Genomic DNA, 26,799 nt, shown 5'->3' on the forward strand with positions numbered 1-26,799 from the left:
CTATATGCGACATAGACATGTCCATCCACTGACTTAGACCAGAGGCAGCTACGAGCGAAGCAGACTTTGGAGCGCCTTCCAGCAGTAACAGCAATGTCCCCCTCTCTGAGACTGGTAGTGCCGTCTATGATTCGGGAAGCTGTGACAGAAATCAGGTGAAAATTCAATCATCATTCTAGAAACAGGAGCTCAGTTGTTACAGTATGTTGTGTAAAATACAAAATAATAAAAGGAAAATTGTGTGGCAACTCCCATGAAACTCATTGGCTTAATATGTGTCCATTGCTGTCCCATCGCCGTGTTCTTCACGTTCTTAAAAAAGAAGAGTTTTAAGTCATTTTGCATTTTTACTGCCGTCGCACTCACAGGACAAACATTAATCCAAACTGTATTTACCTTATAGCCAATCGGGCCCCATTTTGGGCTGAACAAGAATTTCTGCAGAAAGAGACAAAAGTTGTTGACAGTTCTGTTGCAGTCTGTTAAACTTGTAAAAATCCCAACCGTATGCATATTTACCTGAGCATGTATGGCAGAGAGACAGGTGGAAACCACGCACAAGAGGATAATCCGCTCCATCTTTGCCAGTCAGGTATGTCTTCAGTGTTGCCATTTTACCTGAACTAACACCTAGCTTTATAGGTGTCCCCAATCACTGTCCTGAGATAATACCCATGATTACTCAGGTAAATGACAGGGTTAGTGTTATTTGTTTAGAGCGAGTTTAATCCCCAAATTAGTTTGATTCTTTCATAAACAACAACTCCAACAGCAGGATAATGTGAGGTCTCAGTAGTGTAATAACAGCTCCACTTCAATGGACTAGCTTTAAATGAAATGGTTTAATGTTTGGCAAAGGTTTGTGGCAATTTAGGCTTTAGATGTCTCGTACATTGACCGGGAGTGCTGTTTTCTTTCTACTGAAGCAAAGATTATCCAACGTGACGTGCTATGTTGCACTGCTAATTTCAGATGATAAGTAACTCATGCAAAACCCACGAGTTAAAACATATGTCATATTGTCATCTTCAATATGTTGTGGAGAGGGAAAAAAAAACACCGCCCGAACAGGGACTTGAACCCTGGACCCTCAGATTAAAAGTCTGATGCTCTACCGACTGAGCTATCCGGGCTCTGCTACGTACACCGGAAGTAGTCCTTATAAAGTAACGTAACGAGAACAACGGGACACGAGTTCGAGACTTACTTAAGCCGGGTCTACAAACCCTGAAAGAAAATTAAATTAAAACAACATATCATGACGGTAATTTATGGTCACACGTTTTCAACACAACACGAAAACCTACGGTAGGTCGAGCTTGTACCGTTTAGCTGTCTGTTACCTGTGTTAGCTGGCTGAATGTGCAAAGTTCTTGTCGGTGGCTACAGATATGTGTTTTAGTAAGTATTGGAGGCTCACCAGCAACATTGTCGACGCTTTGTGAGAAGTTATGATGACTTTAATTAGCGTTTTTAATTCCTCTCTCGTTTAAAATGTGCAGGAGCAGATCACAGCGCTGCAGCATGCTATCCGAGACAGCGCTCAGAAACTGGAGGAGGTCCTGCAGGAAAGACTGCGTGCAGAGGAGGAGATCATGCAGTGGTACCCCAAACATGTTGCCTGATTAACTTGAGCTGAGTGAAATTGCTCACCTAGGTTTAAAAACACGGATTTGTGCTACCTGCTCCCTAAATCAGTCAACAGACTCTAAAAAACAAAATATCATGAGTCTAAATGGACACACTGAAACGGCATCAATACAATGACACACTTGGTACAAACCAATGTGATCCAACACAGCAGCTCTGCCATTAAATTATACTTTTATGAAGCTAGTAATGTTTCAGTTTTTCAAGTCAAGTGGGTTTTATTGTCATTTCAACCGTGCAGTGAATGAGACACTGTTTCGCCAAAGGACCATGGGTGCTACATGAAACAAAAAACAGGGCAGACAAGACTACTATGAACTGCAAACACATTAAACATAAAATACAAAGGGCTACATAAAGTACAGTATGTACATGTGCTGCATAGGATATATGGACACTGTCAGAGAGGTAATAATTCTACTTTATGTTTATTATTGAGGTTTTAGTGGGTGCGTGTTGTTGTACAAGAGCGTGTTTCTAATATCATGTATGTAAATAGGGTGGCCTAATAGAAAACATCCGTCAATATAACGCAGACCGGTTTACACTACTGCAAGCTATGACTCAATAGTAAACATATTGGTTAATTAAGATATATATATATATATATATAAGTAGCTTTGTAAAAGTGCAATTTATGCAAGCTGTTGTATTGGATCACATTGGTTTGTACAAGTGTACCCAATGAAGTGGCTCGGTTGGTTTGTATTTTTTACCTTCACATCTGTGCCAGAGAAACTTCTTTGTATGAAAACACTTAAATGATAAAACCACTAACAGCTATCAACAAGGGGAGGTTGTAAAACTTCAAACTTTATGTGTTGATCGAGTGTAATTTAAGTGAGTCACCAGCTCATTTTCAACACCAAACCTAGAGACACAGCCACCCGTCGGATACACCTTTCCAGAGCAAACGTTTTGACTTTTAATTTGAAAGGTGCAATGTTTCACCCTTCAAGAAATGGGACTCCCAACCACCTTTTTACATGTTTAACCTGAGCTGTTTTCAGTGTCAGTCTTTATTCAGTTCCATTGTCTTATGAGATCTGTTCTTACTTCGTACCAGAGAAACTGAGCGGAGAGTGGATCTGATGATGGGAAAAAGTGGAGTTGTTGATATGTTGCAAGAACTGGGTCATCTGCTGCAAGAGGAAAGGCACCTTTCTGAACAACTGAACAGTCAAGACCCTGAGGACAGGAATGTGTGGTGTGTGTGTGATATGAGCACAGAGAGACATAAGACCTGAATCAAATCTGATTTCACTGTATGTTTATTATCTTTCAGAAGTCAACCAACAAGTTGCAGCAAAGAAGTGAGTGTGTCACAAAGCAGGTGAGAAGCCTCACGCTAAAATTCTGGAGGTGAAACAATGTCTGGCAGAGGCCAAGACTCGTGATATGGCAGGTAAGGGAACCACAGGAGGTGTCTACATAAACTACATTTATATTTGAATCACAATAGTTTTATACCTCTATCTTACTTTGCCAACAGCACAATCTTTGATCCCTGCACCAACCAGCAAATCAAAGAGAAAGCAGAGCAACCCAAGTGAATCAACTGTAAATTCAGCCACATTTGTTTTATTCCAAATTGTATTTGTTATGAATAATTAATTGGTTAATTTGTTGAACCCAATAAAGTTTTCATTTGATCTTGTCTCAGAAACTTAAACTCAGAAAGGCTCTCTAGACAGGCCTGATATGGGACCTGAAGTACTTAGCTTATTTACAAGTACAGCGATTACACACATTTCCATAGTGGCTGTCAATCAACCAATCCAACAACTCACATACTACAGTAGTAGTAACATTGCAACATTTTTTATTTTTTATTTAGCTTTAGTAATCACCCCATGAATACAGACTTATAATCAGAAGACCTACATCAGGAGGCAAGCAACAAGTTTTCCACTTATTTACCAGTAAATCAAACCTGGAAATGGGAAAAGGGCAACCAATGGACACCGTGAGCATTGCTACCAGCTCTATACAGCATTCTCAGACCCTGTTTACTATACAGTGCTGTCATCTACTGATTTTTCTAGTAAATTAGGTTTTTTTCTTACTGGATAGGTTGATTAAATATAATCATACAGGCTTGTACACAAATTATGGAATGACCAGTCTTGGAAGATGTTCATCAGTTGTTTAATATTGTGGGGAAAAAAAGCAGATCACAGACATGACAGACATTTCAAATGGCAACTTTCTGGCTTTAAGAAACACTTAAAGAAATCAAAAAATGTTGTGGTAGTCAGTAACAGTTACTTTTTTAGACAAAGCAGAGGGTAAAAAAATATGGAATCACTCAATTCCATGAAAAAATAATGGAATCATGAAAAACAAAACAAACAGAAGATCACTTCAACACACCCACTCGTATTTTGTTGCACCACCTCTGGCTTTTATACAGCTTGCAGTCTCTGAGGCATGGACTTAAGGAGTGACAAACAGCACTCTTCATCAATCTGGCCTCCAACTTTCTCTGATGCTGTTGCCAAACAGCTTTGCAGGTTGGAGCCTGTCACGGACCATTTTCTTCAACTTCCACCACAGATTTTCAATTGGATGAGATCTGGACTATTTGCAGGCCATGACATTGACCTTATGTGTCTTCTCAAGGAATGTTTTCACATCTTGAAAAATGATTCATCATCCCCAAACATCCTCAATGATGGGACCAGAAAAGTGTCCAAAATGTCAACGTAAACTTGTGCATTTATTGAAGATGTAATGACAGCCACTTCCCCAGTGCCTTTACCTGACATGCATAGTCCCATACATCAATGACTGTGGAAATTTGCATGTTTTCCTTTGTTTTTTTTACTGTTGAGGTGTTCATATATAAGGCTTTCGTTTAGCTTTTCTGTATTAAATCCCATTTTCTTTAGGCGATTTCTGACAGTTCGGTCACAGACGATGACTCCAGTTTCCTCCCATTTGTTCCTCATTTGTTTTTGCTGTGCATTTCTGTTTTTAAGACATACTGCCTTAAGTTTTCTGTCTTTACAACCTCGGTCCAGATTTAGACACAGCTGACTGAACAACCAACATCTTTTGCAACATTGCGTGCCGATTACCCAATTTAAGGAGTTTGATAATCCTCTCCTTGTTTCAATTGATACCCTCGTGTTGGAGCCATGATTAATGTCAATCCACTTGGTGCAACAGCTCTCCAAGGTGTGATCACTCCTTTTCAACCACAGAGTAACAAGCAGATTTAATCTGATGCAGGTGTTAGTTTGGGAAAGAAATTTACAGGGTGATTCCAGATTTTTTTTTCTCCCTCTGCTTGGTCTAAAAAGTAACTGTTACTGACTACCACAATTTATTTATTTATTTTTTTTGTGTTTCTTAAAGCCAGAAAGTTGCCATTTAAATGACTTTAGTTTTGTGTCATGTCTGCAATCTGCTTTATTTCTACAAAATTAAACAACTAAATAAACATCTTCCAAAGCTGGTGATTCCATAAATTTTGCCAGGGGTTGTGTACATATACATACATATGTATGTAGTATTATGTAGTAGTGCAATGTTAAAATGGGAAAATAACGTGAATAAATCAAGGAAAGTTTAGGTGGAAAAGTTAATGGAAAAAGCCAATAAAAGATAAATGGAAGTAAAATACTTATATTTATTTATGATATTGACTGATTGAGATTAGAAAAAAATATTTCTTTACAAACTTTGACTCGGTATCGGTGACAATTGTTTTCCCCTTTGTTAAATGCGCATTATTATATTATGTCTTTTAGCATAATCGCACAAAGAGTCAATGAAACACGTGAAACATATTTTAAATACATTATTTCAAACATTGACAAAAACCTTTTGCTGTGCTTTGAACGCCTTTCTTTCAAGCGTGTTTGACATTTTCGGGCTTCCGTAGAAAGGTCCGGAAGAAACACACTTAGCATGCACGTTAGCACGAGCTTTCCGAGACTTCCTTTTTATGGTAAGTTTGTTTTTCTATTTTTAAGTTAAGTTAATTGTAACTTATTACTTGTAATGCACGTAAATACTATTAGTAACGCCAGACAGCACAGGTGTTATTGGGAAATGGCTGCGTCGGTCACTGACACACGTGTCGCTCAGAGAGCAGATCAGCTGTTTGATCAGCTGAGATAAAACTGTCACATTAGTTTGTCTTTTGTTTCCAGCTCATGACAGAAGTGTGGTTCTGATCGACATAATTATTCAATAGTCATTTTTGAAAAAGTCCAAACTAAACTTGTCCTCTTTGTAATGTTTTTATCAGGTCATGAGGTTAAAAATAAATAAATACAAATAAACAATGACTTGTGCCGACCACCGCCTCCATCTTTGACCTGTGCCCAAGTGATGATGCTTTCACCGGGCTGAGGGAAGTCCTGAGAGCAGGTTGCAAACACTGACCCAGCCTTGGAGGGTATGTATGGACAGATATTATTAACACATAACCAGACACACACTGTTACCGGTGCAATGACTTTAATTAAAGTAGTGTTGTGGAATTTTCTATCCTCTCTGGTTTCTGCAATCTTAATGCACTGGAATATTGTGAATTGCTGCTGAAATGGCGCAATACTGATAATAATCAACAAAAATAAAACTTTTTGGACGATTTCCTGGTTGACCTGCTGAAATACCTCAGAAATGTGGCAACCTGAGGGATACTTACAGTAAACTACTTACATTACCTATTTATTTATAAGTGTTATGGAATTTTCCATCCTTAGGTTACACAAGGTCCTTGGCAGTATGTTGTCTTTGACTAGGTGCCACCATATCTCAACACTGGTGTGGCCAGGGTCGAAGAGACCTATTGCTGCCTTCCTAGAATAATAGATAGCTCGCCGTTGACTTTCCGTCGGCGTAAACAGACATCTGAATGGTTGATAAAACACCTCCATTGGGTAAAGACATTCTCTTTGACTAATTCTGGGCATATAGTATTTAGGGTGTGATCTTTGGGTTTAAAGTCGATCCACCAGCACGAGTTCGGCAGAATGTGAGACCGACTCAGGCACTTCTGATGAACCCTGATCAAGCGTCAATAAATAATACAGCATAAGACATCAGAGGCTCCTGAACACTTTCTTCCTTCCTTCCTGACCTCACCATTGACCTTTGACTTCAGCGATTTCTCCACAACAGTATGTTTACATTTAGTTTGTGCCCTTTTTTAATACGTATATATCATCATACACAAACAATTGACTCATGCTGTTCTTACTGTAATGTTCACCTCATGTGCGTAAAACAACCTGCTGTGCACACCGTATTTATTTCAGCATCCTTAGCACTGAAACAAACAAAACACCAATGCCTATATTTACTTTTTATGTGTACATAGTTTTTATGCCATGTTTACTTGTTTTTGTCTCGTGTCTTTATCTGCATGTGAACGGAGAGCAGTGTCAAATTCTAAAACAATAAAAGTGATTTTAATAGTAAAGAAAATAATAACAGGTTTACAGAAGGATGGTTATTATATTATATATTATTATATTTTTACTGTGGTACAGAATATTTGTCCAATGCCACGTGTTGCTCGTGTTTAGATATCATGACAATCCTTACTAGGAATGAGGAAGAATTATGTGTTCTTATGTGTGTTTTAATACCACTAATTTTCTGTGTGTTTTTAATATCCTTGCATTTCCTTCCACATAGAGTCGGAAGACAAATCACCCGAGGATGACAGCCAGCGCGAGTCCAGCCTGGTTAGAGAGGTGTCAGGCAAGATGGTCTGCTCAGCCTGCAGATGCACCTTTAGTAATCGTGAGGAGCAGGTGACCACACAGCTTAAAACATACATCTGATGTATTGAAGACTGCACTTTACCATGGCTTTTTTTTTTTTTTCCATTTGAGCAAAACATGTTTTGTCTTTTAAATTTCAGATGGAGCACTACAAACTCGACTGGCATCGCTTCAACTTGAGACTGAAGATTTCGGGAATGCCACCAGTCACAGCTGAGGAGTTTGAGAGGAAGACTGGAGCTGGTTAGTCCCACACATGTATGAGAGACTTTTAAAGCAGCAATTGGCTGTTGACGTGTCTCTAACAGTTAACTGATTTACAGGAGACATGTCGAGTATCTCGGGCTCAGAGTCCGATTCAGAGGAAGGAGACTCAGACAGTGACAGCGGGGGAACAAGCAGCAATGTAAACGGGACAGATAATGAGAGCTCAGCTGAAACTGGTCTAATTAGCGCCCGGGCCTCCAGCAAGGTTGTTTTCCAGAACTCAGCAGGACAGTATCTATCAGTCTACCGCTGCATTCTGCAGGGCAAGGTGAGGCTCAGCAGCCACAGTCAGTGTGTGATCTATATTTGAATATTTTAACAGATCTTTTGTTTTTGTTTTTTATTGTCATTTAATTTTCTATTCCTGAAATATTTCAGTCAGATGATGAGCAAGATGCAGGAAGGTCCCTGAAGGCCATAAGTAACAAGACTGTGTGGGTCATCATCATGACAGGTGGAGGCCACTTTGCTGGTGCTGTGTTCAGAGGGTAAGTGGACTTTTTTTTGTTTTTGTTTGTTTGCAGCACATTTTTAGATGACACGTTATGGCTTGAATTGGGAGTGCAGACAGACAGCCAGCTCAGTAATGTGTAAGCATCTGCCCAACACAGTGTAATTACTTTACAGAAAAGAAGTTCTTCAGCACAAGACTTTCCATCGGTACACAGTGCGAGCGAAGCGAGGCACCGCTCAAGGACTCAGAGACTCTCAAAACCGCAGTCACACACCAAAGTCTGCAGGAGCTGCTTTGAGGCGACACAACGAGGCAGCGCTTGTCAAGGTGAGAGCATTGTTTATTCAACGGCACTGTCGTTTCTCCCTTTACAATGATTCCCCACTCTTCAGGCTGATGGTCTGTCACATGGCTAATGATGATCATTGTAACCCTGATGAGGCTTCGTGCAGAACTGCTTTCATTTTTCTCTAGTTTAAAGTTTCTGTTAGTGCATTCATCCTCTTCTTAATTATTTAGCTTTTGTAAGAGTGTGCATATTCATTAACTGCGCCCAGAGGCTGCCTATTCACAAAGGTAAATTTTTAGTTCAAGTTCAAATGTAAATCCACACAGTACAAGAGTTGAAGGAGTTGAAATTTCGTCTCCCTCATATCCCTGGTGCAAAACAAGCAATAAACATGAAATATAAAAATATATACAAGTGAAAAGAGATCTTAAAAGTATGGCAAATGTAAAATGATATAAACAGAGTAAATATAGAAATATAAAAGACAAGCAATATAAACAGTATCATCGGTGTGAATATAGTAAATATAAAAAGATAAACCGTGTAAATATAAATGGCATACAGCAATTGACTGTACATAGTGCAATTTAAAAACAGAAGCTGGTTTGCATAAAGTGTAAAGCGCACTGAGCATTGCGTGTCAAACAAGTTGCATATGGTCAGGAGACATCTCCCAAAAATGTATCCTTGTTAAATATATACGTCCTGCAGTGTAACCGACTCGTTTGGGAGTTTTTTTCATCTGTGTATAATACACCTCAGTTATTAAGGTAGCAAGTGCATACTGAAACTCTTGTATAACCTTTTGCAGGATATTCAGGATCTCCTGGTAAGCTGGGCTGAACACTTGAAGGAGGCGTCTGCCATATTTGTACGAGCCCCTAGCTACAATAAAACCATCTTTTTTGGTGGTCGCGCAGCTCCTCTTGACAAAAAAGATCCCAGGATCCGCACACTTCCCTTTGCCACACGCAGGGCAACCTTTCGAGAGACACAGAGGGTACATGAGGTGCTTTCCACCGTCCATATTTACGGTAAGCTGAATTATATCCCTGGAATAATGACATGTTATCTGCTCGTTGTCGTCCAGCCAGGGTATAATCAATACTGTGTGCAAAATATCTTGAATCAGGGAAAGACACAGACATGTCTGCAGTCTTCAGTCCATCTAAGAAGGCCTGGAAGAAAACTGTCAAACCTGCAGCGCAAATAAATACAGATCAAGAGAAAGGTAAGCGGTTAACATTACACCATTAAACTGTATGTGGATGAACTGTAAAAGGTCAAATTAAGCGTAGTAAACCTAGATGTGAATTTGTCGCCGTTTCAACACAAATCATTTATTGTAAAATGTGGTATTACAACACACTTCCTTTTATTTTTGGCATCAGCAGAAGAAAACAATGATAGCTCCGATAAAGAAGAGGACGGAGAGATCCAGCTGGAGATGGTGGAAATGACTTTAGGAACTCTGGACCTCAGGGAGTCTGAAATCTATCCCCCCAGGCACAGGCGAAGGAGGAGAAGGAAGAGGGAGGAAACCCAAATACAAAATGAAGGTAGGCCTGGTACAGCTCTAGCTACGTTATCAAAACCCCAAAAAATCTTATATCACACAAAAGTTCTGCAAGGTTTATGAAGTTTTTCGATCCATCTGTGACAGAATTGAGCAACACCGAAGCAGACGATCGTGAAGAGGAGATGCCAGAGGCTGTACCGGCAGGAGACGCTGCTCCAGAGACACAATCAAAGAAGAGGAAGAGGAAAGCACAGAGCAAGAAACAACTCAAAGGTGAGCAAGTGCTTCTTTCTCACCATTGTGCATTATATTGCACCTGTTTCTCAATCGTAAAACTTCCCGCCTTTGTAACATGTACTGTTCGAGATACTTATTTTTCAGCCTTTTGTGTCTGTTTTTAGAAATGGTTGATGAATCATGGGAGTACAGCCTGAGGGATGCCCTGTATACTGCGTGTAAGGTTGGGGACGTGGACTCTGTATGCAGACTCCTCCAGCTACCTGCTGCAGAAAGTCAAGAGAGGCCTGAGAGCAACACTTCTGATGTCAAAAGTCCTTTAACTCTCCTTAATAAACCCATCGACTCATCAGGGTTCACGTTGCTGCATGTTGCCTCAGCAGCTGCGCAAAAGGCAGTCGTGAGGCTGCTCATGGACGCAGGAGCAGACCCAGCCTGCAGGTATAAAAAAAAAATACAGTTCATGTGTAGTAAAAGTAAAAATTCAGCTGTATTTGTAGTGATTGCAGCATATATCCACACTTAAACATTACGTCTACAATATTCCTTTATAGGGACAACAAGGGGCAGACCCCGTATATTGTCGCCCCTGACAAAGACACAAGGAGTATCTTCCGTAAATATATGGGTGAGAATCCTGACAAATATGACTACAGCAAAGCACAGGTAATGAGCCAGTGTACGGTCTAACCTTTGACACCTATCCTGTTAAATACAAGCAACATTTACTTGCTTAAAATTACTTGAAAGTATTTTCTTTATTTTTTTTTTACACTTGCGCAACTCAAGGTCCCTGGGCCACTAACGGCTGAGATTGAATCCAAACAGTCAGAGAAGAAAAAGGCACAAAAGGCCTTGAGAAAACAGCGAGGAAAAGAGCAGAAGGAGGAAAAGAGGAAACAAGAGCAGGAGGCAGAGGAAAAGAAGAGGTTTGCATCTCTGAGTGACCGTGAGAAGGTGAGTTAATGTGTATTTAATCTGATATTCAGGTTAAAAAACATCTTGAAGATGTATTAAGCTGTTTCTCTCTTTTTATTTATAATTAACAGAGAGCTCTAGCAGCAGAGAGGAGGTTAGCAGAGCAAGCCGCCGCAACAGGAGTCAGCCTCTCTAATGTCAAGTGAGTCCTCGATAAGAGCAGTTCTCTCGTGGAGCTCATTCCTAATGTAGATTACTGATCAGTGCGCGTTTTTTTTACTTGTGTTTGTCACCAGGAGGTGCTGGTTGTGTGGAGAGTCTCTGCTTGGGAAGATCCCATTTCAGTACCTGGAGTATTCGTTCTGCACGCCTCGCTGTGTCCAAGCGCATCGAAAAGCCAACGCTCTTCCAGGCAAAGCCTAAAGAACTTTTCAGTCAAAAGGAAGTTACCTCATCAAAACTAAATCTGTGTGCCAATGTGCTAGTTTTATTTTCAATTTTATTATGGCAAATGATTATCAGACAACCGGATGCATTTTCAGTATTAAAATATAATGTAATGTGTAATTTATTCACAGTTGTGGAAAAAAAAGCAAATGCATTAAAAAAACTCTAATACTGTTTGTATATCATTGTCTCTTTTTTTACATTGAATGTTCACCTATAAAGACAAAATCATCATCTGATCACTGAAGCTGCTGTTGTGACTGAAAGAATTGGCTTAAAATGAAACACTGAAATCTGAAGTGATCAAGAATCATGATGGAAAACGAAGCATTTCTTCATGTCAGGTGAATCGTTCAGAGAACTACATCACCTGAATGATTTCTTCTAGAGAGTGAACAGATAATGGCATGTAGATGGATCTTTTTGTGCCGTCAAGACTTTCCAGCGGTGAAGTTGAGCTGAGGCCGATCCATGAAGAGAACCCGTAGATGTGCTGGGGCCCCCTCTAGCTCCAGCACTGTGATATTGTTGGGCTGGGTGGCACTGAGCAGGGGTCCAGGGACATAAAGAGTCTGTTGTGGGCCTCTGGATGGCCAGTATCGTCCCAGATTCATACCATTAATCCAAACCTGACCCTGATATTAAAAATACAATCATTAGGATACAATTATTTTTGGTACACGCAAATAAAGATGGAAGTGTGTTAGTGCCAAAATCAGAAATCAACATTACCTTTGTCCATTCATTGAGCTTGAGAAAGGTGTCCCATACAACGCCGTTGGGCTGTAAGGTCCCCATGTAGAAGACCGGCCCAACTGAAGGCTCTTTGTGTGGAGTGGGGAAAAACTTCTGACTGTCTGAATGAGGCCATCCACCAGCGATCGCTCCATCGATGTCCAAAGGGTAGATCTTCCAGTCAGTCAGTACATCTTTACCCAGGATCAGGTTGCTCAAGAGACCCTGTAGTAAATAGACTGTTTACAAGCTGATACCTGTGCTTTGTGTTAATATTTACTCACGGTAACTATCAAATACATTTTTCATGGTGTGTTGTCTCTGGTACTATGGCTGTATTTGCGTTCTTTTTGGTGTCCTTGAGACCCAAAGCCCACAAATATTTAAAATATGTAAATATAGATAATACAAAGAGTTTTCTTATTGGTGCAGTGCTTGTACAGATCAGTAGTCTAACAGTATTTTTGGGGGCAAAGGGGAGAATTTTAACAACAAGAATGAAAGAAAAGGGTTGAGTTAGTGGTTATTTGTTTTACACATTCAGGAATGAGGTGTCTCTGTGTGTGAGCAAATTTAATTGACTCTCTATGGGATTAGCCTTGTTCTCTTGCCTTGTAGTCATTGATCTTGCTGCCGAAGTTCACCCTGCCCATGTTCTCTACGAGGATGTCCACAGTGTCCCCCTGCCGTCCAGTGACGTTTGTCACCAGCACAGTGTCTCTCTGCAACAGGCCCTGGAAAACCTGTGCACACATTAAAAGAATAACTGAACACACAACGTGACATATAAACAAACATGTTTCATCTTAACTTGTGATGTTTTCCCTACACCTGACCTGGAAATCTGATTGGCTCGCAGACAACAAAAGTTCATTGTAAAGGCTTACCCCATTGACGGACACATATGCACGGTCATGAACCCCATTCAGTGGAGAGATAAGTGGCGTGGGCTCTGAGAGGTCCCTGGGCAGCGTGGTCCGATACAGCATGTATCCATAGTACTGGACACAATAGACATGACAGGTTGCAGACACAACAGTCTAGAAGTTCTCCATGTTTCAAGAGGTTTACTGTCACCACAACACTAGTCGGACGGACACCGTACCTGTTTCATCTCCTCAAACGTCAGAGGATACCGGGATTTCACTGGCCCGGCGGGGGAGAGGGTGTTCAACAGGCTGCTCATGTTACCAACCTGAAAACATGTCCAATATTTGTATCAATCACAGCAATCACTGAGTTTCTGTGCTCAAAAACATAAAAATTATATTACCTTTTTCAGGGTCACAAAGCCATAGGCAAACTTTGGAGTTGCTGGTGGCATGGGGCCGGCAGGAATATTTCGAAACTGTAGAGAAACAGTGATGCATTGATTATATTTTAGACATATGTTCCAAGTGTCATCAGGACATCAGCCTTAGTGGGTGGCAGTTCAATCAATGGTACCATCTTAATGACATCTCTGATGGCTAACAGCTTCTCTGTGGGGTCTCCTGCCTCAGTCAGCGGGGCGTCGTAATCATAACTAGTCACGACTGAGCGGAACCTCGTGTCGTGATCAGCACCTAGAAAGAGACAAATGGCACCACAAGCTGAGCTTTTATCTAAATCCATCCAAATCTGAGATACTGATTAGGAAAACCATTTCAGTGACCTTACCATTCCAGTAGCCAAAGTTAGTGCCTCCTTCAAACATGTACCTGAGAGGAGAGAGAGGTAGACTGTATTACTCACTGGAGTAAGCATGTGTTCATTACATAAACAAGGTGCTTTTCACCTCTTGGGAGCAGTTTTTTCTCAAGCTGGTGATTGATGCGTCCTAAAGAAAAGGTTGGTAATATTCTACAGTTTTCTTTTTTTCTACAAATCCAATGAAAAGACCAAAACCAACAACAAATTGATCCGACTAAAAAAGTAAGATTTGAGTCAGTTCCGGGTACAAGCTGCTGTAGATACTCACTCAAGCTCCAAAAGTGTATTATTGCAACTGAAAATTGTCCCCAGGAAACACATGTCGTGCTCCTGTTTGAGTTAGGATAGCTTAAAAAACTACAGTTCCCACTCTGCTAAGAAAAAAATGGAAACAAAAGGAATGAAGGAATGTTTTTGGTCTTGCTGTGCAATTTGTTGACAGTAAGAAAAATATAGAACAATACCAGCCAAATGTGTGAGGATGTGATGAGTGTTTGGGGAGACATACATGTTGACGTTGGCCCCCATGGTTAGCATTTCTCCTAGCACTCTGCTGACCTTCTGAGCATCAACCACAGCATGCGGATCCCCCCAGTGGTCCAACCAGCCGGTGTAGAACTCTGAGTTCACCTGTAACGTCATTTAAAACCATCATATCTTTGGTTTGATGAGTCAGTTATTACTGCATGTTAAGATCAGTGAATTAACTAACCAAGGGCCCTCGAGGTTCAAACCGTCTTTGCCGTCTGAAAGCGTCACTAATGTTGTTTTCTGTAACAGGGAATAAACAGGAGAAATTATAAATTTCCCCTGTGAATAACCTCCGAAATGATCTTATTAATTATTTTCATACAGTACCAACCTGTGCCGAAGTCTATCGTGGCGTATAATCCCTCCAGAGTTCCACACGACATCTCCTTGTCTGTGTTTCCATCTGTGGTGAACAGGACCGTGTCTTCACCAAGAAAGAAGCGAAACAAAGTCCGCAGGTGACGCATGTAGTTGTAGTCACAAGCGTAGTAACTTCCATATTCATTCTCCACCTGTAGATAAAGAAGATGATTCATTAAAACCAATATTAAAACATTAACTAATCAAAAAAAACTTCATTAACTTAATGCTCTACCTGGACAGTTATGATGTTGCCCCCGTTGATATACAGCCAAGGCTTCATTTTAGGCAGAAGAACAGCAAGCCAGTTGCTGACTGCTTCGATGTAATCTGAGGCAGATGGAATCGAGTCATTGGCATTTTACTATTTATTAAAAACAAGGACGAAGACACATAGAGCAGGTGTACGTTATACCTGTGTCAGCTGAGCGAAGTATGATGTTTGGTTTCTGAAGTAGCCACGCTGGCAGTCCTCCCTGAGAAGAAAGAAGACATGATGAATTCACTCACGCAGTCACAGTTTCACTAAATATTAAACTGTAAAATCCTAATCTAAAATCATAGATACATGGCTGACATTTATTTTTAAGTTTTCTTGTTGTAATAAGAGTAATGCAAACATTTTGAGAAACTTTAAATAAAGGTTTAAACATGTCCTGAGGAATATTTAGGTGGCAACAAGTTTTGTTAGTCAGTTTAATAACAACATAACACTTTATTTAATGATAAATAACCACTTTATACTAATTTGATGGGTACATCTTTTATTTGTTTGTTTGAATGTGGTACCACCAGTGATGAATTTGTAATATCCAATGTTTTCTTTTCTTAATTTTACTATAGTGCTGCATTATATGAATGTTTATAGGTGAATGTATACCTTCTTACCATATTTCCTGAATTTTACTGTTTAGTTATATTGCTAGATTGCAGATTTTAGGGATGTAAAACATTTAATGATACTATACTTAACAAAAACTGATCTATGGCAGGCCCTAGATCACTGTGTAATTTCTTATAAATGTAAAACTTATTGTCTTTATTAATTCCCCTTCTTCTTCAGGCTGTGATGTCGTTTCGTATTCTGTTACCAGAACTAGACTTTCTCACCATTTCCCATTCTGCACAGATGTACGGGCCCGGTCGCAGAATGACCAGGAGGCCCGTCTGATTAGCCAGATCCAAAAAATGCTCCAGATCTCGGTCGCCTGTGAAGTTGTACACCCCCTGTACCGTTTCATGGAAGTTCCAGGGCACATATCTGTGTGTGTTAGGAAGAGGAAGAGATGAGATGTGATCAACAATAATAAACAATACATGTAAGAATGTTGTTGTGGGACTTACACTTGGATGGCATTGAGTCCAGTCATGTACATCTTCATGAGCCGGTCCTTCCAGTAGTACCGTGGGATTCTGGAGTAGTGAATACTGCCTGAGATGTACTGAAAAGGTTTGTCATCTTTGAGGAAACAGTTGTTTTTGTAGTCTATAGAGAATGATCTTCCTCCAGAGACCTGTAAGAGAAAACACATTTTTTAAAACTGATTTCTTTCCATCACATGCACTCTGATATTTATCATTAGATTATAGACTTCACATCCTGTTTTACAAACATAACATGTTCTTATCTGAACTTGAGCAGGAACTACAAACCAGTGAGTGATCAGGTGACTTCTATAATTAAACCAAGTCCACCTTTAAGGGACTTCCTTACCGTGTTTCCACTGAGACAGTTCAATGCAACGAAGAGTAACAAAGCAGCATTAGAAGAAGCAGCCATGTCCGCTGCCTTCCCGAGAGGACTGAACCTAAAACCACTTCATCGCTCATGTGTATGATGCTCTTACGATCACATAGTTCCTCTGTGATCTAATGAAGGAACACAGCCCTTCAACATCCTGCACACTTTTTCTTTAACGCACAATCATGTGATTCTCATTGGGCATCAGCTGGGTCCTAAACTCCACCACCAACACCAACAACAGCATAGACATATAAACATAGACGCCGCATTGAGCGCTGAATCGTACGTCGACGTCGACGCCATATTGGATGTGGCAGATCTGCCCATAAACTAATACAAGGAAATGGACTGAACTTCATAAAGCGCCTTTCTACAAAGTTCTTTAAGTTAATGTCTCTTATACACCCATTCACACACACACTAATATATCTGGGAAACAAACAGGCACCAAAAACAACGTATGTAACTTTTAAAGTAATGATTATAAATGTTTACTCCTTATGTAAGCACCAAACCAACGTATGTATTTTTCTAATGCTGAGTGTTTACAGCTACTAATGTGTGTAACACTGTTACTGTGATGATAAATATTTATATTTAACATTTAATCTGTGTCTATAATAACCAGATCCTGAAATGTAGATGTGACATGAGGGTTACACACACACACACACACACACACACACACACACACACACATATATATTATAGATATAGATATATATATATATATATATATATTATAGATAATATAGATATATAATAATATATATATAATATATATATATTATGTTCACGTGTAATGCTCTTTATTCAGAAAACCCTCATGTCACATCTACATTTAAGGATCTGGTTATTATAGACATAGTCCATTTCCTTGTATTAGTTTACGGGCAGACCTGCCACATCCAATATGGCGGCGACGTCGACGTACGATTTAGCGCTCAATGCGGCGTCTATGTATATATGTCTATGAACAACACCACCCAAACCTTGTCCTGTGACAAGCTGTGCATGGTTGATTCAAGACAATATTTATCACTGAAACACAGTTATAACAATCCCAAAAGCTCAAATTGATGAGGAATAATTAAATGCTTGGAGATTGCGTCCAATCCTCTTTGAAATAAAGACTTAAACATGTGTTTTGACCACCAGATGCCACTGTTTGTTTTCATCTTCATGAAAATAATGCAATGAACTAAAAAAAAAGAGCAAATCTCTGTTAAAGCTGCCTGTTGTGTCTATACATGCCATCAGACAGAGAGAGAGAGAGAGAGAGATCCGAAAATGATGATGAAAACACAATAAAATAAAAGTATATGACCGTGTAGGTTGAGCAAAAAAGAGAACCAACATATGATGTAATGCTGTCACAACATGTTATGTGTTATATAGGTTGAGAACAATTCCCATTGTGTTTGGCATGGCAAGATAACAAAGCAGCCAGTTCAGGAATGGTTTGCTTTATTATGGCTGCAGGCTCTCTGTCTGTTTCTGTCTATGTTGTGTGAACGATGGTTAAGAAAAATCAACTTTTAATCATAAAACTCATCTATAATCAAGGATATGTGACTGTTTTTTCTGATATATGTGGACTTGTGGACTTATAGGAATATATACATTTTCTGATATATGTGGACTTGTGGACTTATAGGAATATATACATGTACATATATATGTACATGTACATATATACATGAATATATATATGTCACAGTCTTATATGAAGCACTAGATGGCGCCTCAACACCTTGATGTGACTCAAAGTGAGCCGATAGTCTTTTTCTGGGATGAGACAATACGAAAATCATATCATGGGCCTCCTAACGTTCATATTTACTTTTAAAGGTCCTGTGTTCAAAATTTATTAGATCTTTTAGTACACAAACTCTTCTTCCTAAAAGCATTTGTATCTCCAAGTCTTGACCCACTGCTGACAAATATTTTCCTTCCTTTTATTCTTCACTAATCACAAAGGCCTGTTCCTGTTCCTGCTCCTGTTTAATTGCATTTTTTTTCTAGCACAAAAGGCATCCAACTGTGTTGAAAAAAAATCTAAGTTGCTTCTTCCAAGACACATTTGCTGCTGGTCTGCACATCATTATGGTTACAGAAAGCTCTCAAGTGGGAGTGAAGTGACTGATGTTGTAGTGCGTAATGGGAACAACAGTTTATCTCTGTCTGTCAAGTAAACACAAAGCAGTTAATCCTGGTAATTTGGCTTAATAACGCCCCGCATCTGCTTGCTGGCCTGTCATTGAGTTCACATGCATACACACACTTCTACTCTATTTTTTTTTTCAGTCCCACTCCCTCAGCAGTAATGACATATACAGTAATCTCATATCCTGCACTGCCTCTTTATTCATCAATCTCCATTTTGAGGAGATTGAAAGGGGGGTGATCACAACTTCTAATGGCAACTGATCTCAACTGCAGATAGAAGAAATGCTCCGGCTCTGTGTCTCATTAGCCCACTGTCAGACGCAGTTAATTGTCCTGGGAGTGAGACGAGGGACGACATACATGGGCTTGTAATTTAGTTATGAGCGTGATAGTGCCTGAGGAGAGCATGTCAGTGAAGCCCCTGAGCTTGTGGAAAATGGACGTTCAAACCGCAAAGAAACCCATTACTAATGCACTGAGGAGGACACCACTTACTGAGACACTATAGCAAGAGTGGAGGACTAAAGGAAGTGACTGAGACTAATACAAACACCAGAGTGGCTGCTTAACTCTCATTACTGCAGTCACAGACACTGTCAGATGAGATCAGCTTGCACTTACTACTCTACATATGGGTTTAAAAAACTCTTTATTTGACTTGCAAAACACTATAGTCAGCCATTTAATTACTACATTAAGGTACAGGCCAGACCTGCCTACAGTAATTGGAGAGGCCGGCCCCTAATGTGATGGGAGGGAGGCACAGAAAAACCCTCACCCAAGGGTCGGGCGTCACCTCAGTGAAGTCATCTCCCCGGAGTCTGTAATTAGATTGAACCGTCCCCTCTTCCCTACCACCCTTAAAATAAGATCTCTTTGTTGTTTCTGGTGGAAGCAGGTGTATTCAGATACCCCCACCACCACATGGACATACAGTTTATTTGGAACAGCTGATGTTAAAGGGGCACTCAAATAAAAGACAGTTTAGGACAGATCTACAGCTTCTTTGTATCCTGGTCTGTGTCCATGAGGCCAGCATGGCGCTTTAGAGATGGATAAAATCTTTCCTAAACTGACAGGAACACATATTTCTTCCCCACATGATCAGTGCTCGTCGCACATGTTCCTACCAATGTGAGATCTCCCTACAGCACAGCCATCTGTCTATTTATTCATCTAGCTGTCTATTTTAATAATCACACAGGTGCTAAATTGTGTCGTACACACTCCAATTAAATAAGATCCACTATGCCCCTGCCTCCCTCCTCTGTGTCATTATTTGTGTTGTTGTGTCATGTGCAGTGTCTCTATTTGTTTATGTAAGTACAAAGGGGACAAAAAAGCATAAGGAAGAAAGGAGTATTTCTTTCATACCAAAGTGTGCACATACACACTCACACAGTGATGGTGACAGAGACACAATACAAGGTGCTCACCTGGTCATCAGTGACAGTTGTAATCTAACCCCCAGCCTGGTGATTAATGGACATCCTGCTCTCTGTCCTGAGCCACTGCTGCCCCAACTGTATAAAACATGTCTTCGGTGGCTTTGTCAAGTCTGAAGATATAAATCTGATCTGGGTTTCAGACCTGAGAAAAAAAATCTAAAACTATAATAAAAAACAGAATTGAAAAAAAGCTGTTTTTATAGTAAAAACAGGCCACTGTGGTTGCCAGAATTTTACCATAAATACAATATAACCTTTTCCAAATATTAGTACTGTTGATTTCACGTTTAAGGTTGGTGTTTAATTTCTATGTTTTACCGTACTTACCGTACTTTTGTTTTTTCATCAAAAGAAATGCTGTTCTGCCAGATAATTGACATGAAAATGCCACATACAATGCCGTATAAAATAATGGTTTTACCATTAAATATGACGTTGTTTTACTGTACAACAACAGTCCGTCATTTAAAATACTGTATTATTCTGTATAAATTCCCTTAAAATACTGCTGCTATAAAATATGACTTTGATTTAAGGTGAGTAAAGTAACTAAATACATTTATTCAAGTACCATGACCAGTGTCATATTGAGGTACGTCTTCTGAACTGGAAATGTGTTGCTTACACTGCATAAACAAGTTAAATTTAGCTACCAGGTATAACGTTAAAAATGTTATTTACACAGTATTGCAGCAGAGACAATAATCCTGCTACTTGTTCTACTTAAGTAAAATTATAAATGCGGTACTTTTGCTTGTAGTGGATCAGTTGTACGTTGTCGTATTGCTGTTGCTGTTAAGTGAAGGATCTCTTACTTCGTCCACCTCTACCTGAGCTGTAGAGTTTGTGTTTTATCTGACTGTCTTTGCCAGGTCTGAACATATAAGGTAAATCTCAGTCATTCGTGGTGTAACAGTTAGGGGGAAGTCCAAATGTTGAGCTGTCTGTGATTCACACAGTTGAATCACAAGGTATGAGGCAGTGCTGCAGATTTCCCTGCAGGTCTCCATATCAGTCGTTGGTTCAGGGTACTGTGAGGAATGTAACCTCTCTGTTTTCTCAGGCTCTGAATGGTTAGTGAGTCACTGCTGGCCTTACTGATGCGAATGCATCGGACTCTGAGAGAAAATTGTCCTGAGAAACTAAACAATAAACAATAAAGTCCCAGTAACATGCCAAACGTCCAGTGGCATGTTCGCATTTCATACCTCAGCAGTTCAGTGCATCCTTGGCATACTTCTCCAGGTTTCTTAAAGAAAAAGATAAGGCACAGATAGGGAGTAGAATATAAACTTACTGTGGGAGCAATGAAATATGAAGCTCTATAAACAAACAGGAAGTTGCTATGCGGGGGAGCATGGGAAGTGCGTGAGCTGGCTCCCATTCCTCAGCCTCAAGGAAGGTATGGTATGCATTTGAGGTCTGAGGAAGAATGTCTGTGGTGGGATAAACTGTATTAAACCCACAGAGGTCCATCTTAAGTGATGATGAAGCTCATTATGCCAAATTAATCAGGGTGATGAACAATCTTTCCCCTCCATTTCCAATAATATGTTGTCTGTCAATCTCAATTTCTCAAATGTATTTGTAAGGGTATTTTTATCCACACTAGCAGCAGGACTCTACAGATCAGACTGACAAGTCTTGAACAAACCATCATATGGAGCCATTCGAGTTTTCACAGACATTCATGGTTTCCAGAGGATTGATCGCATTGACTTTGGTGATTTCCTGACTGTTCTGTTAATGCAACCAGCATGTTGATGTTTGTGGTTCAGAGTAAAACGCCTCAAAAAACTACCAGATGAAATGCCATGAAACGTGGCACAGATGTTAATGTGACTTGTTTTGCCATCTTCCGGTCAAAACTTCAACCTTTAGTTCAAGAGATATGTGGATATTGTGTGTATTGTATGTTGTGCGAACGAGATGCAGTCTCACATCTGTGAACTATCATGCAGTTATGGGCTGCTGTGTCATTTTAGAGTTAGATATGTCTTGATTATGGTCATTGTGACAGAAAGATTTACTATCAATAAATCATTGCAGCAGTGATAACTGTATACGGGAATTGACTTTTTTCTTTGATAGAAACAGATTGGAGCATTTTGATTCCCTGTACCATGAAAGAATCAAAGAAAGTGATGTGCATGTTGCTTTCTACGCAAACACTAATATACACTAATACTTGTCAGCCTCAGCTGTACTTTGCATTTATCGGTAATTTGCAAATGTTATTGTGCTCACAAGCTAAAGTAAAATTGTGAACATGTCAAATATTATACATGATAAACATCAACATGTAAGCATTGCCAATTGGTGTATGTTAGCATGCTGTTTATTCCAAGGACTGCTGTTCATACACAGAGTCGCTAGCATGATTATTTACATGTCCATGTATCGCAGGGCTGTACCTTAAATTCTTTATGCATTACAGAATAAAAAACACTTCAATTAAACTTTCTTTATATATATTTTTATATTATATTACATTTAGATTTTTGCAGATATCTGGGAAAGGTTTTCCTTTACATACACCTTTATGGAAAAAGAACACACAGAAGAAAACATTTCACTGAAACCCAAACACCTATAATTGAATCTACTGAATCGTTACCACTTACAGAATATTTCTGTCCCGTCATCCTTATAAAAACAGCAGAGATTCTTGACAAAGGTGTGAGTAATGCTTTCAGCCAGAGACCTGTTGGCTCTGTGGTGTTCCAGGAGCAACCACATAATTTAATAAATGCGGCATCAGGATTTGTCATTGACAGTATTTACACATTAAGGTGACGCTGCCAGCAAGAGTGATCTGATAAAAATCGAATCGCCTTTCTTTAGTGATATCGTTAGATGTTTTATTTTTATCTCAGTGCTCACTGTTCTTCTCTCTCCTTTAGTCATCCATCTCAGCTAAACTACATTTGTCCCAATCAATTTTATACCCCCTCTGCACCCCCTCCTCCGTCTTTGTTTGCTTTGTTCTCTGGGTGTGGCCAATAATCCGCTGCTCCCCTGACACAGCGGTTCCCATCCTGAAAGATGAATAAGCAATGACCACATCGATTTCATTAGTGAAATTCAACAGAAGGAATCATTACATCGTTACTCACGAATGGCCTGACTAACCTTGTAATGTATAATATTTTATCATTGTTTATTTATACTGTAATTCTATTACTGCTGTATCTTATCACATCTATTCGTGTGGGCCCCTCCTCTGTTGCTCTATTTGTAGTATCTTTTTTCCTGTTAAAGGGTCTATGGATACACAGTGTTGTATATTCAGATTATAAAGCTCTCTGTGCCAAATTTGTGATTTTGGGCTATGTAGATAGAATAAAAGGCAGAGTGTCTTGAATATAACACCCTGATATCAGGTAATGGGTGTTTTATTATTCATAGCCATTGAATAATTATTGATGTAATGGCATTGCTAGTAACAAGTATAACCTGATAGCTTGTTGCCATCAGATTATCAAATTAACTGTGTCTCTGTCTGTGTAAACCTCTTGTTAGTTAACATCACGTCAGTGTCTGATGAAACAGCGTTTCAGAAACTTATGGGTGACATCACTCAGCCTGTCTATTCTTTATACTGTCATTGGTTTGGCAGCCGAATAACTGGAAACTGTTTCTCGACTTTCCGGTCTTGTATTTTGTTGAATTTGACAGTGTTGCTGCTGCTTTTAAGCATAAATCAAAAATCAATGTCTGTGCTTGTTGTTGAGCTGGAACTCAGACTTCAGGCAATAAACACATACATAACACAACCACCTCCAGTTAAGTGATTATCATGGTATGGTTATGACTAAAAGCTCATGCATTGCCTCATGGCTGTGGAGACAATCACTCTCAGTCAATGACCTCAATCACATGTTTTAAGCTAGGCTTACCCATTATTTGACATGAGGCTGCAAAAGGGTCCTTCACCCGACCTGAATGACTTTGCCTGAGGTCTTGTCTGCCTGACCAGAGGATTGTCACGCTGTCTGTGTCCATTAGCCCTCCAAATACACAATTCCTCACATGTCAGGTTCTGTTTTCACGCTTAATCAGACATTTATATACATAACATCATTTGAAATGGTCACTTTACCCTTACTTGGTACCTCAGTCTCTTAGCTCCTTAAGTCCATTAAAACAAAAAAATCTTTAATACATATATTGCTGGCTCTGGCTCTGGCTCTGTCTGGTGGTACCACTATATGTGGCCGTAAAGGCCATTTCTGGAGCCACAGATCTTTTCCACAAATGGACCGCATGCTGTAAAAGCAGGAAGTTGGGGCATAGATTGCACAGTAGATCTGTATGTGAACCACCTCGAGGCTTTTTCGTTTCCAGTTTGTAAAATGCAAACACCAGAGAGTTTTTTTTAGTTTTGCCATCTTCCCATCTTTTGTGCTTTTTGTCCCGATGATAAAAAATGACCTGACACTCAAGCTTTTGTGTCCTTCTGGTGTCTCCTTCAGCGGTACTTGGACTCAAAATGATTTTTCTTAACTGCAATTGAAGAATTTTAATAGAAAAACTAACTGTGACGTGAATTGATCCATATTGTGCCCTCAAACTGACAGCAATGTGTTGAAAGTCTAAACGAAGACAGATTAACAGTATTTGTTGCATTCATGGTTGGCAGTCATTTTGGTTCTGGTAGTATTGTAGTCCCAATTGTTGTGGTGTAAGAAGTGCAAGTTATTGTTTTATTTAGTACATGAATAAAAAAAAAAACACCAGGTCTTGTAGTAGAATGATCTATAGCTATTTCTTGCTCCAACTGTCCACCACTCTTTCTGAATATTAAGTCCTCCTCATGACAAGGATACACTTCAAAAGCAGTGCCCACAATTCACCTGTATGACCTTTTCTTCAAAAGACAAAACCAGCATATGTTTACTGGTGGAAACCATAGCAGGAGTCAAGAACAGAAGGTCTTATGATGATCCCTGTCCCTTCCCCCCTCGGGCCCTCTGGGGATCTTGATGAGCAAATGGATGTTTTGTTCTTGTTCTCTTTGTCCTCTCAGGTAGAGTGAAAGAGCTCTAAATTTACTCTCTGCCTGCTAACTTGCCACAGTTTCACAGTGAAGGGTCGAATTAATGGCTCACTCAAAGAACAGCTCTTTCACTGTTGTTTGGATTTGGCAAATGTGTAATGGGTAATGCCTAGTCAGTGTAATGCTAAATGTCCTCAGTAGGCCACTCTCTGGCTACTCTCAGCGTGAGCTGGCATTCTTCTCTGATTTTACGATTAGGATCAAATCACCTGAGACCTGACGTTGACTGCGTCTACACACAAAGCTTATTCTGTCATCAAGACACACGTACAACTCCTAAAACATCACAGAAAGAAACTTTAAATGACTGAGAAGAACCTGTCTGATCTTTCGCTATCTGCACTGCAATGAAGTAACCATCATATAATAATTCATCGGTGTAGTATTGCAGAGAATCGGAGCAGCTGGCGGCCTGTTTTGATGAAAAATCAGGTGAGTCTGTCAATATTGCCACAGCCAAAAGGTCTCTGAGTTGTATCTTGGCACTGGCAAATGTATTGTTCAAGTATTATTCTTTTAAAGTCCTTACAGAAACACAAAGCGATTAGGTTGTTCTTATTAAAGCCGCTCCTAACCTTATAATCAGGAATTACTGACTCACTAACAAACAACACTAACATGAGAAAGGGCATTATTGTAGTATAAAATATTAAAAAGAGCACTTTAGTGTTAACCTACTAACTATTGTTAAAGAAATTACTATTTTTGTGATTTATACCCCCCAGTTTTCCAGCGTAAGACCATCGTGGTAAATATGGACAGCTGTACACGTGGATTTTGGTATGATTACATTACTTATTATCAAAAACTAGCAAGTCGACAACAGCCAAACATCTGTCAAGAACAACAGAAGACATAGCAGCCAGCTAATATTACTTACTAGTCCAACAGCAAGAAGCCCTGTTCGGCGTCTGTCCTTCAGCCTTTAATTTCACAAAGCTCTTGTCAACAACTAAAAGTCTCAATCAGTCACAATTAATATAGACTTTAGTTGGTATCTTGGCTCTTGAGTCCATAAAAAACATCTCTTATACATATATTGCTGGCTCTGGCTCTGTCTGTTGGTACCGCTGCATGTGGCCATAGAGGCCATTTCTGGTGCCACAGATCCTTCCACAAATGGACTGCATGCTGTAAGAGCAGGAAGTGGGGGCAAAGATTGCGCACTATATCTGTATATGTGAACTTAAGATCAGTCCGATATGTACTCTTGTCTGGCAGCTTTATGCTTGGTCAGTTTCTTATTTTCTGTTTTAGCCTTCTCTGTCAAGCTCCTCTTCTTTTTAATTCAGTTTTATTTATATACCGGCAAAATCATAACAAAAGTTGTCTCATTGCACTTTCAATACAGAGCAGGTCTAGACCGAACTCTTAAAAATGTATAAACTTCCTTTTAACAGGCAGAAACCTCAGGTAGAACCAATATCAATATCATTGGTGAGTGGCCATCTGCCTGGACTGGTTAAGTTGACAGCTGACATTATGTTCATAGAGGCTGCTGAGCCCAGTTACATTATATGCTTATCAAGCTCCTGT

General features: G+C 39.7%; 2 protein-coding genes, 1 long non-coding RNA gene and 1 other non-coding gene across 7 annotated transcripts in view; 1 reads left to right on the forward strand and 3 right to left on the reverse strand.

Annotated features, from left to right (window-relative positions):
- The window catches only part of ankzf1 (ankyrin repeat and zinc finger peptidyl tRNA hydrolase 1), a 16,162-nt gene extending 4,457 nt beyond the window's left edge, over window positions 1–11,705 (forward strand). For 2 of the 4 annotated variants that reach the window (XM_027291113.1, XM_027291112.1), the window contains exons 3-16: window positions 7,306–7,424; window positions 7,535–7,637; window positions 7,718–7,929; window positions 8,040–8,149; window positions 8,289–8,442; window positions 9,216–9,438; window positions 9,537–9,635; window positions 9,796–9,963; window positions 10,068–10,196; window positions 10,325–10,601; window positions 10,715–10,826; window positions 10,950–11,117; window positions 11,210–11,280; window positions 11,375–11,705. In XM_027291113.1, the coding sequence (XP_027146914.1) occupies window positions 7,306–7,424; window positions 7,535–7,637; window positions 7,718–7,929; window positions 8,040–8,149; window positions 8,289–8,442; window positions 9,216–9,438; window positions 9,537–9,635; window positions 9,796–9,963; window positions 10,068–10,196; window positions 10,325–10,601; window positions 10,715–10,826; window positions 10,950–11,117; window positions 11,210–11,280; window positions 11,375–11,501 (2,072 nt within the window). In that variant the 3' untranslated portion in view covers window positions 11,502–11,705. Of the gene's footprint in view, window positions 1–5,935; window positions 6,059–7,305; window positions 7,425–7,534; window positions 7,638–7,717; window positions 7,930–8,039; window positions 8,150–8,288; window positions 8,443–9,215; window positions 9,439–9,536; window positions 9,636–9,795; window positions 9,964–10,067; window positions 10,197–10,324; window positions 10,602–10,714; window positions 10,827–10,949; window positions 11,118–11,209; window positions 11,281–11,374 lie in introns of those variants that run through there. The other 2 variants (XM_027291115.1, XM_027291114.1) reach the window with 2 other exon arrangements.
- Window positions 398–1,533, reverse strand: LOC113748164 (uncharacterized). Its single transcript, XR_003464175.1, has 3 exons — window positions 1,421–1,533; window positions 520–660; window positions 398–438 (listed from the first exon to the last, which is right to left on the reverse strand). It is a non-coding gene; the product is annotated as an uncharacterized LOC113748164 (long non-coding RNA).
- trnak-uuu (transfer RNA lysine (anticodon UUU)) lies at window positions 1,061–1,133 on the reverse strand. The gene has a single exon. It is a non-coding gene; the product is annotated as a tRNA-Lys (tRNA).
- A 12-nt stretch (window positions 11,706–11,717) lies between the features above and the next one.
- On the reverse strand, window positions 11,718–16,763 carry glb1l (galactosidase, beta 1-like). Its single transcript, XM_027291116.1, has 16 exons — window positions 16,558–16,763; window positions 16,188–16,357; window positions 15,954–16,104; window positions 15,259–15,319; window positions 15,079–15,173; window positions 14,815–14,995; window positions 14,665–14,723; window positions 14,461–14,582; window positions 13,920–13,960; window positions 13,707–13,825; window positions 13,534–13,608; window positions 13,366–13,455; window positions 13,148–13,261; window positions 12,872–13,003; window positions 12,258–12,485; window positions 11,718–12,160 (listed from the first exon to the last, which is right to left on the reverse strand). Exons 1-16 carry the CDS (start codon window positions 16,621–16,623, stop codon window positions 11,957–11,959), a joined length of 1,908 nt encoding a protein of 635 aa, XP_027146917.1. The 5' UTR covers window positions 16,624–16,763; the 3' UTR covers window positions 11,718–11,956.
- Window positions 16,764–26,799: the final 10,036 nt, after the last annotated feature.

Source organism: Larimichthys crocea, chromosome XVIII (assembly GCF_000972845.2).
Source record: "Larimichthys crocea isolate SSNF chromosome XVIII, L_crocea_2.0, whole genome shotgun sequence".
NCBI lineage: Eukaryota > Metazoa > Chordata > Actinopteri > Sciaenidae > Larimichthys > Larimichthys crocea.